This window comes from Tenrec ecaudatus, chromosome 10, assembly GCF_050624435.1.
Source record: "Tenrec ecaudatus isolate mTenEca1 chromosome 10, mTenEca1.hap1, whole genome shotgun sequence".
Taxonomy (NCBI): domain Eukaryota; kingdom Metazoa; phylum Chordata; class Mammalia; order Afrosoricida; family Tenrecidae; genus Tenrec; species Tenrec ecaudatus.
Window position 1 is genome coordinate 81822845 of NC_134539.1, and position 15527 is coordinate 81838371.

Here is a 15527-nt window from a genome sequence, read left to right on the forward strand (position 1 = left end):
GCAACCGTTGTCCTCGGTCACCATAACCCAGAAATATGAGATTTACCGTTTTAACCACTTTTTGTTTCCTTTTAAGATTTGGGGGTTGGTTAATAGAATTCTGGACACACCTCATTCCTGATTATAAATGATCTATTTAGTATTATATAGTACTTTTAATAATAAATAGACTTTTAGGAATGCCTCCTCTGAGGCATATACTTTAGTAAGTAAGCATTTTTTCTTCTATCGCATCTTATTTTCACAGCAATCCTTTAATCGAGGCCTATTTCCACATTACACATTAGGAAACAGCAGGTAGAGCAGGTAAGTTACCAACTCACACCTGACAAGCAGTGTGACTTAAGGTCAGTTTGACGCAACAACCACTTGGCTCTGACCTTCTTTTGGAGAGGAGATGTGATATGTGAAACCTTCTGAAAAAATCCAAACTTCAATTTCAAAGAGCTAGGCCATCTTTGGAAAACTTCAAGACATATAGTCATCAGCATCTTCCTGATTCAGTGTCCACTTTTCTCCAGTATGTGGTAGGGGTTTTGTTTTGATTTTTTAATGTTAAATTTGCTGTTTCAGACTTCCTCCCCTCCTCCTGCCCCTTTGATCTTCCAGGCCCTCAATACCGCCTGGAGAAGCAGAGTGAGCCCAATGTCGCTGTGGACCTGGAGAGTACCTTGGAAAGCCAGAGCGCTTGGGAGTTCTGCCTGGTCCGCGAGAACAGTACGTTGGCCTCTTCGCTCCATGCCTACTTTGTTGCAAACGTGCTTACAAGTTTTGTGTTTGGGAATGCGCATTGGTCTGGCCGGCCTAGGCAGATTTGAAGTGTAGTGTGAAGACTATAATTAGGATATATAAAAAGGAAGAGAATTATAAAAACAATGTATTCTCATAGAAAAGTGGTTTGGAGCTTTTGGGTTTGTTTGTTTGCTATGAAGTGAAAATTTTAGCCAGAAACTAAATTATCATCTGCTACCTACCTACCTGTTAAGAAATAAGACTAAGACACAGAAAAATCTTTGAAACTATCTATTAATTGTGCTGGTCTGTTTGATTGACGGGTTCTAAAAGCCATCTTAGAGGTGAATTTAATTTTGAGAGTGTATTATGGACTGTGTAGGAGAAAGTGCTGTACAACCAAACTACAAAGGCTCGTATGGCAACCACGACACTTATTGGCTGCATGACTTCGGACAGCTTGCTTTACCTCTATTGGGTGGTTGATAGGAGAATTCAGTGAATTAATATTTATAAAATTCTTAGAATAGAAATAAATTCTTAGAACAGTACATATCACATACTAAACACTCAACAAATGTTAATTAACAAAAAAATGGTGTCAAATCCTGTGGCTGAACAAGCAAGATATGGCAGTCTGGGATTAGGAATGAGGTGTGTGTTGGGGTGGTAGGGAGTAAGTCTTTGTGAGCCTGTCATGGAACCAGAGAATTTAGAAGTGGGATACTTCGCAGCGAATATGTGGTGTGTTCTGGTATCCCAGGATTGTGTACCTTGTAAGAAGACAATGTACCCTAAGAGGGAATATAATCCTTTTTTCTTCCAAGTGTGCATGAATCATATATATTTTTAATAAATCATTTTATCGGGGGGCTCATACAGCTCTTATAACAATACATACATCCATTGTATCAAGCATATTTATACAGATGTTGTCATCATCGTTTTCAAAACATTTTCTTTCTATTTGAGCCCTTGGTTTCAACTCCTCTTCCCACCCACCCCCATATGAACCCTTGATAAAATATAAATTATTGTTTTCATATCTTACACCGCTCTGTCTCCCTTCACCCACGTTTCTGCTGTTCGTTCCCCTGGGGAGTGGGGAAGGTGGTTATACATTGATCTTTGCCATTGGTTTCCCCTTTCTCCCCCTTCTACCCTAACTCTCCCCTTACTCTCATGGTATTGTTATTCCTATTGTTCATGGTGGTTATCTGTCCTGGATTCTGTGTGTCAAGAGCTCTTATCTGTACCAGTGTACATACTCTGATCTACCTGAGTTTGTAAGGTAGAATTGGGGTCAGGGGAAGGAAGCATTAAAGAATTAGGTGAATGTTGTGAGTTTCGTCAGTGCTATACTACACTCTAACTGGCTCGTCCCTTCTTTGTGACCCTTCTGTGAGGGGGATGTCCAATTGTCTACAGATGGGCTTTGGGTCTCTGCTCTGACCCGATTTGTTTACATCGGTATGAGAAGCGTAATTTTTTTCTGTCAATCACATCAAAGGATCTTTTGTGAGGTGTTTGAGCTTTTTATTATTATGATGTTTTTTGGTTTTGTTTTGTTGTTTTTCCTTAATCTGTTTGTTCAGGCCCTACTATTATAAAACATTGGGCGAGATAATTTGCAGTTACTTTTTCTGATCATTTTTGCAACCACCCAGTTATTGTTAGGTTTAAAACACCAGTGTTTGGGTCAGGACCACCAAGATGACATCTTTGCTTTTTAACACTTGAGAGAGGGTCTTTTGCAGCAGATTTGTCCAATGTCATACGTTGTCTTTTGAGATTCTTGACATGTCAAATACTTTCAACTCATAGCCTTAGTACAGCAGAAGGAAGTATAGGTGGGTCCTGCAACAGCCTCACATTTGTCCGAACCCATTGTTACGGCCACTGTATCAATCCATCTCATTGAAGGTTTTCCTCTTTTTCCCTAACCTTGTACCTTAGCAAGCATGATATTCTTCTCCAGGGACTGGTCCCTGATGATAACATGCCAAAAATATATGCAATGCAATCTTGCTGTACTTGCTTCTAAGGAGTGGTCTGGCTGTACTTCTTTCAAGACATGTATTCATTCTTCTGACAGAGAACCAATATTCTTTGCAAACAGCCATACTCAAGGGCCTTAATTTTTCATTGGTTTTTCTTATTCATTGTCTGGCTCTCATGTGCATATGAGGCAATTGAAAATAACATCATTAGGGTAAAGCACAACAAGATGTCATCTTGCTTTTTAACATTTATAGATACTTCGCAGCAGATTTGCCAGTTGCAATGCATGACCTTTTGAGTCTCTTGGCTTTTATTTCCATAGAGATTGATCTCCAAGTTAAAGAAAATCCTTAACAACTTCAATATTTTCAACATTTATCATAGTATTGCTTGTTAATTTGGTTGTTGCCTTTTACCATACTTATTCAACCTCTCTTTGAGCAAATATTTCAAGAAGTTATGTTTTATGAATACATAGAATTAAGATTATAAGAAGACTCTTTAACAGAAGACCCTACCTTGCTGAAAGTATGTGTGATGAAAATCAAAGACAACTGCCTTCTGTATGGATTACACCTCAGTGTTAAAAAAAAATTCTGCATAACCACCTAACTGCCCAACAAGATAGCTATAATTTATTTCAGAGAAGTTAACAAGTTTCCCAAAGTAGTCAGAATCCTGATACCTGATTGCAAAACGCACTCTGAGATTATTGATAAAATATCCTGAATTTTCAATGCAAAGAATGATGATAACAATTCTCTTTATGTACTATGTGAGAAGCTTGCAAAGGAAGCTGATAGGACAAGAATTTCAGCCTAGGGACTGAGAACTAACACTTGTGTTTGGATATTTCTAAAGAAGGAAAAGACAAGCCAAAGTCCTTGAGCTCTCCAGTTTGGAGTCTTGTCTGATATCTGCTTCAGCCAACTGTCTGCCAGAAGTTGGAACCAGAACAGAAGGAAGCATAAGTACATTATGGAGAGGATGTAACATTAGAAGACTTCCATTCTTGTCCAAGCTTCTAGATAAATCCTGGTACAAATCATAGCCTCACTTCCCTTTTCTACCATATGTTGCCAGTGACCTTTTCTCTTACCCTCTACTCATGTAGTGCATGGGCCATCTTGTTCTTTGCCCAGCTTTAAGAGTGAGGAACCCTGGGATGTTCCCTCATCCGGGCTAGCATATGTTCATCATGGAGTACCAACAAAGCCTGCACCATAAAGGCACTGCATCTTTCCAGGTTGAGCCACTCTGTGGTGCTTAAAAGCACAGATTTTAGACTCAGGCAGACCATGCAGATGTTGGACATATCATAGAAACTCTCAAAAAAAAGAAACTCTCTGAACCTCAGTTTCCTGTATAAACAGAAGTGGTTATAGTCGTTTCACATAGTGTTGTGAGAATTAAATGAGATTTGAGTGCTATTACTCAGAAGTAAAGTCATTTGTTCATGGTCACATCAGTGAGACATAGGGGACCGTAGACCATGTCTTCCTGTCTGGTGAGCTTAGTAATAGCAAAACATAATTATTTTATTTCCTGAATAGAAGTTACGGTAGTGAATTACTTCAGTTGTTCTTTAAAACTTAGCTCAACCTCCTATGGTCTCCTTTCCCTTTCAAGAAAACTCATGGAGTGCTTAAGACATTCCAGTATTTCAGAAGCTTATTAAAATCCTTAATTGAAGGTTTTACTGACAATGGACCCTAATTCTCACCAGGTGAGCAGTCACCCAGACAGGTGGACTATAGCAGGGGTGAGAATCTCTGGGTTCTCATTCACCGCCTCAGTTCATCTTGAAGACCCAGAAGAGGAAATGGTTTATCTAGAAGGCTCACCAGATTACCTTACTGTCACCCCCTGAGCTTCAATGTCTTTGTCTACCCTCCTGCTGGAGACCAGTGATTAGAGCGGGGAGTCTCCTTTCACCCACTTTTCTGTTCATCCCCCAGGGAGGGAGTTGTATGCATATCCTTGTAATTGACCCCCACTTTGTACCCCACTTTCCCTCTACCCTCCCAGTATTGCCACTCTCACCACTGGTCCTAAAGGATTCATCTGTCCTGGATTCCCTGTGATTCTAGTTCCTGTCTGTACCAGTGTACACATCCTTTGGTCTAGCCAGATTTGTAAGGTAGAATTTGGATCATAATTGTCAAGGGGGGGAGGGGTGAGGAGAGGAAGTATATAAAAACAAGAGGAAAGTTGAATGTTTGATCATTGCTATACTGCACCCTGACTGGCTTGTCTCCTCCCCACGACCCTTCTGTAAGGGGATGTTCAGTTGCCTAGAGATGGGCTTTTGGTCCCCACTCCGCACTGTCCGTCATTTGCAGTCATAGGATATTTTTGTCCTTTGAGGCCTGATACCTGATCCTATCGACACCTTATGATCACACAGGCTGGCGTGTTTCTTCCATGTGGGCTTTGTTGCTTCTGAACTGGATGGCTGCGTGTTTACCTTCAAGCATTTAAGGCCCCAGACACTATATCTTTTGTTAGCCAGGCACCATCAGCTTTCTTCAGCGATGATGTTGGGAAGGTGAGGATCATGTAATGCCAGTTTAATAGAGCAAAGTGTTCTTGCATTGAGGGAGTACTACTTGAGTGGAGGCCCAATGTCCATCTGTGACCTTAATACTAAACTTATAAATATATGCACATAGATCTGTTTCCCCATCATATAAAAATATATTTACATATGTACATGCCTAGTTAACCCTCTATAAATGCCCTTTGCCTCTTAGATCTTTCCTCTATTTCCTTTTACTTTCCTCTTGTCTCACTGTCATGCTCAGCCTTCATTTGTTTTTAAGTAATTCCTCTCAGTTACATTGCCCTTGACCAAACCCTAGCAGGCCTCTTACACCCTTTTCACCACTTGTTTTGGATCACTTGTTGTTTCCTTGTTCCTGGGTTTGTTAACACCACTTCCTTTACCTCAAACACCCCCCCCCCCCTTCTCCCATGCCCCGTTGGAACCATTGGTCTGTTGTTTTCTCCTCCTGATTGTTTATCCAGCCTATCTTATCTAGATAGACCTTCTGAGATAATAATATTCACAAGATCAAGGCAGAGCAAAACAAAACAACAACAAAAGAAACCAATGACGGAAAAATAAAAAAAGAAAAGCCTATTAATTGTTCAAGGTCTGTTTGTTGACCTTTAGGAGTGATTTCCGGTTGAGTCTGATAGGGTGCCAAGCCCTGGCCCCAAAGTCTATTCTTGGTATTCCCTGGGGACTTCTTTGCTCTGCTCCCCTTGCTCTTCTATTGCACGCCTTTAATTTTATGCCTCAGTGTGATGGGGTCAGATGGGGCGGAATTCCTATGCTGTTTCTCCAGTGTTGTCCCCTGTAAGGCTAAGGGTCAGTGAGGGATGTCATGTCTCATAGTGGGTCCGGCCATATGTTCTTCTCTGTGCATTGGCTGTTCTGAGCAGGGATATCGTCCTCAAGACTTGGTGGGCCAGGATGTGCTCTACTCTCTCTTCCTTCCCCTTTATTTGCTCCCATGTGCTCTGATCAAATATGTCCCTCTCCCTGAGCTGTAGCTTCAGTGTTGTCCTCTGAAGTAAATTCTTCTGGGAGGAGGGACAACCTGTTTTCTTAGCATGGGTTGAGCATGGCTGGTTAGCAGTGGGTTGGAGGAGGGAGAGGAAGCTATTTGGAGTCAGAAGTTTGGGATTAAGCCCCTCACATCTGTTAACCTTATTTCCTCATCTATAAAATATAGATATGGTAATCCCTACATTATAGATCTATTGTGAGGATTAAATTATTGAAACAAGTATACAAGACTGTGTATAATAAAACACATTGTGACCAACCCAGACAAATATTGGCCATTTCCAAGTGTTTGATAGAGAAAGCAATCTTAGCCATTGGGGGAACAGGTAGAGAGGTGTCTGTGTGTGTGTGTGTGTGTGTGTGTGTGTGTGTGTGTGTGTGTGTGTTTCCCCTCTCTATTACTCTTGATTTCTCTCTATCTTCTTATGACTTCCCACTGGTTCCTTTGGGGCATGGCCATCACTCAGGGGAGATGAGCCCTGGAACAAAAGCCGAAGCCCTTTTGTTGTTATGGAGACAAACTTGTGCCCTGTCCACACCTACATCTTCAGTAATGAGTGCCTGAATTATAGCACGTGGGCTGAGAAATTCCACATGATTTGCATTTTTCACTCTCCTTTCTCAAAAGTCAGCTCCCCCTTTTCATTTTATCATTAGGTAGCAATTAGTATTCAAGGAAAATTGGTCCTAATATATTAAAATTGTTTTAGTGCATTTAGACCTGTACCACAGCCAATGTCTTATTGGAAAATGTAATTGGGGACTCTGTGTATGTAATTAATTGAATTACAATTAAGAACTTTCATTAAGTGATACACTGGAACATTAGAGCAGTAAGGAAACATGTTTGATGAGCGACAAACCCTGTCTGGTCTCTGAGTGAGGGCACAGGGATTTGTATCCCTCTTGTAAGCCCCTGGCCCTAGAATCTGCCCTGCAGCTCCTGACTAATGGATGGATAATGCATCAGGTGACATTTCTGTAGTGACTTGAAATAGGAGGTATGGCCCTCCCATCATGCATGCTCTCATTTCTCTGCCTCCAGAGTCAGAAAGAGGCCTATCTCTGTGTTGATCCAATGTTATGCTTCTTAGATATTTTGCCATGCAAATTGTCAAAAATACCAGACAACTTAGAGGATTCTGTTACACTTCGCGCACTTTAACCATGGACAAAGATACATAGGAGGAAGTAGCAATTAACAGAATTCTGTCATCAAGCTAATTTCCGAACAAACCTGGAATGAACTCATGGTCCAACCCCTGGATGGCTATGCCCCATCCCCTAAAGCAGGGATCTTCAAACTTTTTAAACAGGGGGCCAGTTAGTTCACTGTTCCTCAGACCCATTGGAGGGCCGGACTATAGTTTTTTTTTTTTAAAACTATGAACAAATTCCTATGCACACTGCACATAACTTATATTGAGTTAAAAAACAAACGGGACCAAAACACCCAGCGGGCTGGATAAATGTCCTCGGCAGGCCGCAGTTTGAGGACACCTGCTCTAAAGGGTAGTTGGCTTCAATTTTGACAGTTTATTCGTCCCTCAAACACTGATCCAGCCCTCTTCTGGGCCAGCCACCTCCCTTCTGGGTCAGTGTTAGGCTAATGGTGAAGGTACACAGGCCTCCATCATGGGCCCCACAGTGTGGTGAGTGCTGCAGACAGTGTTTAAAACACACACACCACCACCACCACCAAGGGTCTAGAGCTGATGAAAACCTGCTTTCTTAGAGGAGACTTCTAAAATATAAAAAGGAGTTGGTGAAAGAGTAAGAGAATTCTATTCCAGACCAGATAAATGGCTCATCTGAAAATTTTGAAAGAAAGCATTCCTTCGATATTTGGGAATGAATTGAATGTATGTGCTGGAATGAAATGAACACAGGAGAGGGGTGAGATACAAGCCTAAGGGATGAGCCAGGGTTTAGACTGTAGAGCTTGGTAGCACCATCTTCTATAATCTCTTCCTCTCAGAAATTTTATGTACCTGAAACAGTTTCTTTCTGATCACCTCATAAAACAAGATTACCCTGATTTATTGAGGATCTGATATCTCCCTGAGGTAAGTCCTACAGTCTGGCTGGCTCTTGCTCTAAGAGTTTAATCAATTAGACCCTGACAGCACGGATTCTTTCCCTGGCTATTTCGTAGCAGATTCTAGCAAAGGGTCTATCCGACTGTGTGATCCTGGTGGCAATGAAAAGATTACTGCAGAGGGTGTGTGTGTTTCACTTATTGATTGTTAAGAGACTTGAAAAAATGACTAGTAGCTGAGGGAAAGTGTTTAATAGAAGAGAAGTGTTGGAGCTTAAGAGGCTTTGAGAACTTAAAAAGCCTTCAAGAGGGCCTGGGGGTGATGATAAATGCAGAAAGCTAACGCAGAAAGAGCGGTATGCTTTCCTCCATGATTCTTTTATGCACATAACTCTGAATCTTTATGAAGTGGACAGAGTTGGGTTTTATCCCTGGTCTCTTTGTTTTGGCATTGGGAGTATTAAATGAGAAAAGTTTAACATGTTTTACATAGTATTTGGCATATTTTAATCATTTAGTAAATATTAACTGTTATTGTGGTGGTTGTTAAGGCAGTATCCCTGCTCTCAGTTTGGTGTGGGGAGTCTGAAGGGAAAACTAAGAATGATGTAATAAGTTCTGTTAACCAAGTTAAATACATGGAATGCATACAGATCTCAGTTACTTCTGGGATTAACCTGTTTTGAACCAATGTCATTCATTCCCTCGACAGCATTTATTGAATACCTAATATGTGATAAACCAAAACCAAACTCACTGCTATCGAGTCAATACCAACTCTAGTGACCCTATAGGACAGAGTAGAGCTTCTTCTGTGGGTTTCTGAGACTAATTCTTTACAGGAGTCGAAAGTCTCATCTTTCTCCCAGGGAGCGGCTGGTGGTTTTGAACTGTGGACCATGCGGGTAGCAACTCAGTGTGTAATTCCTGCACTGCCAGGGCCCCTACTGTGGGAGAGACAGTGTATTATGTAAGGTGGAAGGTGTCTACCCTCAAGGAATCCATTTTCCAGAAGGTAAGTGCAGGTGTTTATCATGTGAAATACTTAACATGAACTCCTTCAAGAAAGGGCTACAGGGTGATGAAGAAGGGTCAGAGAAGCTGAATGTATCCATTTTAAAGCTGGAAAGAGCTTTCTGGCCAAAAAGTATAACCTGAACTAAGACTAGTGTGACTGAACCAGCTTGTCTTTGTAGCGAGGAACATTAAAGCTCGAGCTAGAGTGGGCAGAAGATGACTAATTTACTCTATTTGTTCAGGTTACTGTGTCTGAGGGCCTGCACTGAGTGCTACTCCTGCCTGCCTTTGAAAACCTTCTCCCTACCCTTTACCATTTTGTTTCCTATTCGCCTTCACATACCCTTTACTCCAGCCAAGTGCAAACACTTGCTGTTCCCCATTGATGAACTCACGTCTTGTGAGAGTCACCATCTCCCCTTTCCCCCATGTAGTATTCCTTCTGTGGACTGCCTGTCCCATTTCCCATCATCCGGGAATTCTACCATCCTCCTCTCTTCTTTTTTTAAAAAAAATCTTTTTATTGGGGCTCATAAGGCTCTTATCACAATCTGTACATACATCAATTGAGCAAAGCACCCTTATACATTCGTTGCACTGGTCACTCTCATAATTCACCTTCTACTTGGGTTCCTGGAATCAGCTCGGTTTCCCTTTTTTTCCCTCCATCCCCCTCCCTCCCCGATCCCACCCCTGGTCCCTTGATAGTTTATAAATAATTATTATATCTTATCTTACACTCCCCGGCGTCTCCCCTCACCCGCCTCCCCATTGCCCATCTCCCAGAGAGGAGGTTACACATAGATCTCCGAGATCGGTTCTCCCTTTCTACATGCCCTTCCCTCCTGGTGTCACCACTCCCACCGCTGGTGTTGAGGGGTTCGTCTGTCCTAGATTCCCTGTGCCTCCAGATCCCCACTGCACAGCTGTACATCCTCTGGTACAACCAGGTCCGCAAGGCAAGGTAGAATTGGGGTCATGATGATTGGGAGGGGAGGAAGCGTTCAGGAACTAGAGGAAGGTTTTGAGTTTCATTGTTGCTACACTGAACCCTGAGTGGCCCATCTCCTCCTCACGACCCCTCTGGAAGGGGTGTCCAGCTGTCTACAGATGGGCATTGGGTCCCCATCATGCACTCCCCCTCTTTCACGGTGATGTGATTCTCACCCCCACCCCACCTTTGTTGTTGGAGACCTGGTCTCCTCTGTCCTTCATGGTCACCTATGTTGGTGTGCTGCTTCCGTGTGGGCTCAGTTGCTTCTGGGCTAGATGGCCGCTTGTTTGCTTTCAAGCCTTTAAGTCCCCAGATGCTATATATCTCAGTAGCCGGGCACCATCAGCCTTTTTCACCACACTTGCTTATGCACACTTTTGTCTTCAGCGATTATGTGAGGAAGGTGAGCACACAATGATTGTTTTTGTTCCTTTGTATCTGCTACATGGTCCATTCAACACCTTGTAGTCGCTTAGGCCGTGTGCTTCTTCTCTGTGGGCTTTGTTGCTTCTGAGCTAGATGGCCGCTTATTTGCCTTCAAGCCTTTAAGACCCCAGATGCTATATCTTTTTTTGATAGCCGGGCACCATCAGCTTTCTTCACCACATTTGCTTACACACACGCCTGTCTTCAGTGATCATGTCGGGAAGATGGGTATCCTGCAATGGCTGTTTAGCAGGGCGAGGTGCCTCCTCTCTTCTTAATGCACTAGCACCTCACCTGGCCTATGGTTGGTGCTAGGAGATTGTTGGCTGACTTGGAAAAATGGCTAACAGAGGCATGCTACAGAAAGTTTAAAGGAGAAGCTGTAAAGGAGAAGCCTTCTGGGTGAATTCTAGAGTTGGCACAATTTTTTTTTGAGATGATGAGACTGAAGTTGCTTTAACTTATGAAACCAAATTATATAATTAACTTATATGACTAAATTACAGTCTTTCAACTATCATCTCTGATTCATTTGGCCATAAAATGATTGTGCCCATTTGCCTGAAAGAAAACATATGTGCCTCTTACGTGCCTCCCTCAGGTCCAATGAAAACACAGACATGAACACTTTGTAAACCTTAATACAGTACTTCTGGTCATCTATTCTCATATAATGTGTGTCTTTGTGTGGTTGGTCATGTCTAGAACACACCTTTGTGGTGTTGTATTAAGTATCTGTTCCTTTGTGTCCCATCATGATTGTCCAGTAGACATCCAGGGACAATGAAAATATAGCATAATAACCAATAAAGGCAGTGATTCTTAAACTTTTTATACTCTCAAAGATTTTGAGGGCCCCAAAGAACTTTTATTTGTATGGGTTTAATCTATTGTTTTAGAAATAAAAATGGAGAACTTAAAAATATTTATTAATTTATTGGAAAAATAAGCATTCCATGTTAATATAAACATTTTTATTTTACAAAAACCCTTCATTTAAAATTACAAGATTGGCTCTGTGTTATATTTTTTGCAGATCTCTGGAGTATCTGGCTTTATAGACAATACGTGCATTCTCATAGCTGCTTCTGCATTCAATCTATTGCAATATTTTGTTTTGATTGAAGTATGTGAAGAAAATTTAGCCCCACACAGATATGTTGTTGTTGAAGGGAGGGCTATTGTAATAGCCTTTTCCAATAATTGTGAATATTCTTCTTCATTACTATACCAAAACTCACATACTCATTTCTGAAAGGTCAGGTCCATTGTGAAATATGAAGCATAGCGCATGTACTCTGTGCACTTGAAAGAGAATGAGTGTGAAAAATGCACATAATGTCTTACTATTAGTGTTATGGAAATATAGTATTGATGTTATGGTCACCCTCAAGGGGTTTTCAGAGATGCTCTGTGGGGCATTCTGGACCATTCTTTGAAAACCTCAGTTTACCCTGCCATTATATGTAAAAATATGGAGAGGTAGGTAGATGTTAACCTTCAAGTATCATTTGGGGAAAATAGGCAATAAAAGGAACTTGGATTCTAAAGTCCAATAAATGTAGTCTAAACAGTTCAATCTGGGGCAAAGGTTTGATCCATATCAGAGTTGATTTTTTTGGTTTGTTTCCTTCTCCCCCCCCCTTTTTTTTTCTGAGTTGATTTTAATCTACATCTCAGGGCTCTGTATCCCATGTCCTTTCTAATGTTCACTTCCAAATGCAAGCTTTGGGCACTATTTGCCTCTTTCCACATTTCCATTATCTTTCCCTTTGCCCCTTACCTGATTTTATTGTCCTTCACCTGTTTCTCACATCTTTTTGCCTGACTTGTTAATGCAGACAGTTCAGGTGTTCCTCTCTTGGATATTTTCTTTGTCCCTCCAGCCTTTCCATTTTGTGAATATGCTCACTGTTATTCTTAGAGAGCCTTCTTGTCAGTCCACTTGAGCTGTGGGGCTCAAGTCACTGTTAAGCCCCACCTAAAAGTTTGATCTATCACAGTATACCTTTGAATTATTACAGCTCAAGCGGTTTGACACAATACATTATGGTAATCCGTGGCACATGGAGACATTAACACTCCCGACTTTGACAAAATACATGGTGAAGTCTTTGAAGGTACCATTACAATTTATCTTGTCATTCATGGGAGGACTAGGTTCAGCATTCATGTAGATGAACACAGTGTGGCTTTTGTTTCATTTAATTGCGTGTGACCTTTTTAATTACTAATTTAACAGAATACCAACAGGTTACATTTCAATTAAATGACCGTTAGGGGAGGGGTTTTGTTGTTGATTTTGTACCTTTATTTTCTAAGACATTCTAGTTCTCTTTTACATTTTGAGTAAGTAAAAAATCACATGAGCAGAGGTGGGTTTTTCATGCGAAGTTGGGAGTACTAAGAATTTTAATATGCAGATTGTGCAGTGCCTAGCAGCTTTCATGTGGCATGGGCTCAGAGCTTTCCTGAAGGCTATAAACAGTAAATGTATACAAGCAAAGCCATGCAGAACTTTTCTGATTCAGAGTCATGCTTGTAGTATAAGGCTTTGCTTCAGATGTTTGTCTTTAGAAAAAGTGACTATTGCATCTCTACCTTTTACTTTTTTCCCTAGCTGGTTGTATGTTCCTAAAACTCAAGAACCCTGCCTTAGCCTCCCCTGTGTCAACCTACAGTCTAACATAATGCCAGCAGGGGGAGAAAGTGGGTGCAGATTGCCTAAGTGTCTAATCGATGCACACAGATATGCCCCCAGCAAACATAAGCACTCCTAGGCCCATTTTGAGAAATGGTATTGGAACTCTGAGGCCAGGCATTCTTCCATTCCACAGATACCTGCTACGTACACAGATTGTATTCGAGGCAAGCACCAGATGGTTCACACCATGTCTGTTTACCTTGGTCAGTGGTTCTCAACCTTCCTAATGCCGTGACCCTATAATATAGTGCCTCATGTTGTGGTGACCCCCAACCATGCAATTATTTTCGTTGATATTTCATAACTGTAATTTTGCTACTGTTATGAATCAGGTGACCCCTGTGAAAAGGTTGTTGAACCCCCAAAGGGGTTTCAACCTACAGATTGAGAACCGTTGACCTAGGTGCTTCTGATCATAAAATCAAACATGCCCCTCCTCTGTCAGCTGGGACAAGACTCAGAACACACCCAAGTATCAGTGGTAACTTAACACCTCAAATGGGATATGAATTTATACTATCAGAGAGTAGAAGGTCAATGCAAGAAGCATTAGTGTGTTGAGCTTGCTCTAGCCATATGAGTCTGGAACAAAATTAATATAAGAAAATTGACAAGTCCTTGCTGGTTATTCCATCACTTTAAAACTTCTACTAAAATCCTATCATCTCATGTGCCCATTATTAACATTTCAGCAAAATATAAAGTTTTCATTAATCTCCCATAGCAAGTTTAGGAGTGAAAACTGGTACTTGTTTGAGCTTTTAGGACTACATTAGCTGGTGTATTAAACAATATATGTCATTCTTCGGTAGCTTCTGTAAGAAGCTAAATCAATTTCCAGCCATATTTATGCACCACTTTATCTAAAAGCATCTGAATGATCATTTACAGCTAAGATGCTTTATTAGCAGCTAGCATGGAAATTGCTTAATAAAAAAATAAGGTGTTACCTTATAGTAATTTTTAAGTTGCTTTTAATCCAACATCGTAAAATGTAAAAATCTCAAGTGGTTTTTTAATAATTGACATTTTGGCATAATGAGCTACTATTTCTTTGCGAATCAAATACCTGCATTATTTAGAAAATACTAATTAGTAAAGAAAAGAGGTTTTTGAGGTCAGAGCTATGGTAAATTGTATCTAATAATGGCATTTCCTCAGAAAGATGGCTTCAAATTATTTTTAAAATATTAAATAGCTTCAATATTTTACCAAAATTCTCCATAATTCTCATGTAATAAAGGCTTCTACCATGGAAATAAACACATCTTGGCAGTTTCTATAAAAATGTCAATTGGACATTATTGTGAATTATTATTCTAAACGCTGAATCCTAACCAGCCTCTTGGTCTAGGTAACAGTGGTGATCATGATCAGGGCATCTGTCCTTAAAACGTAGGTGTTCCGAGGGAAGAGCATGACTATACCAATGTCTGTTGAAGACACGAGTATGACATTGCTACCTACTAATGATTGGATATTGATCAAGTTACTCCCTCTCTCAGCCTCCTCTTCTATAAGTAATGGTACCCAGTGTTCATCCAGTAAGTGGGTCTGAGCCAGAATGGCAAGTAAAGCAGACACTTTCCTTGCCCTCTTGGGGTTTACATTATGGAAGAAGAAACAAATGATTACTATCTGTGATGGGTGTTCTGAAAGGAAATATCACGATACAGTTAGATGGGTAGCAGAAGGATCTGGACTAGATTTTGAGGAACTGGGGTCACTGAGACATCCCTGGAGTATTTCAAAGAGTTTAACTTTGGCTCGTGGGCCCTGGGCCACCTGAAACCACAGATTCCTCATCTGTATAATATAGAGAGTAAGCGTTCATACATATTAGCTACTATTATAATTTATTATTTACCTATCAAAACCTACGGAGAACATTCCAGTTGCCAGACATCAAATTGCTTGAGAAAGAAATGAATATCAAACTTTATTGACCCAAACATAGATTCCAAATGAGACCAAAGCAACCACTGAACAATTCTAGAGCAAGACTTGAGTGCTGTCCTTTATAACAATAGAATAAAATAAT

At 40.9% G+C, this 15527-nt stretch overlaps 1 protein-coding gene across 5 annotated transcripts in view; it reads left to right on the forward strand.

Moving 5' to 3' along the window:
• MAPKAP1 (MAPK associated protein 1) overlaps positions 1 to 15527 on the forward strand; it is a 304461-nt gene that overhangs the window by 233078 nt on the left and 55856 nt on the right. For 4 of the 5 annotated variants that reach the window (XM_075560780.1, XM_075560778.1, XM_075560779.1 and 1 more), the window contains one exon: positions 610 to 717. The exons of the other annotated variant lie outside the window; for it this stretch is intronic. In XM_075560780.1, coding sequence (XP_075416895.1) covers positions 610 to 717 — 108 coding nt within the window. The remainder of the gene's footprint in view (positions 1 to 609; positions 718 to 15527) is intronic. 5 annotated transcript variants of the gene reach the window in all.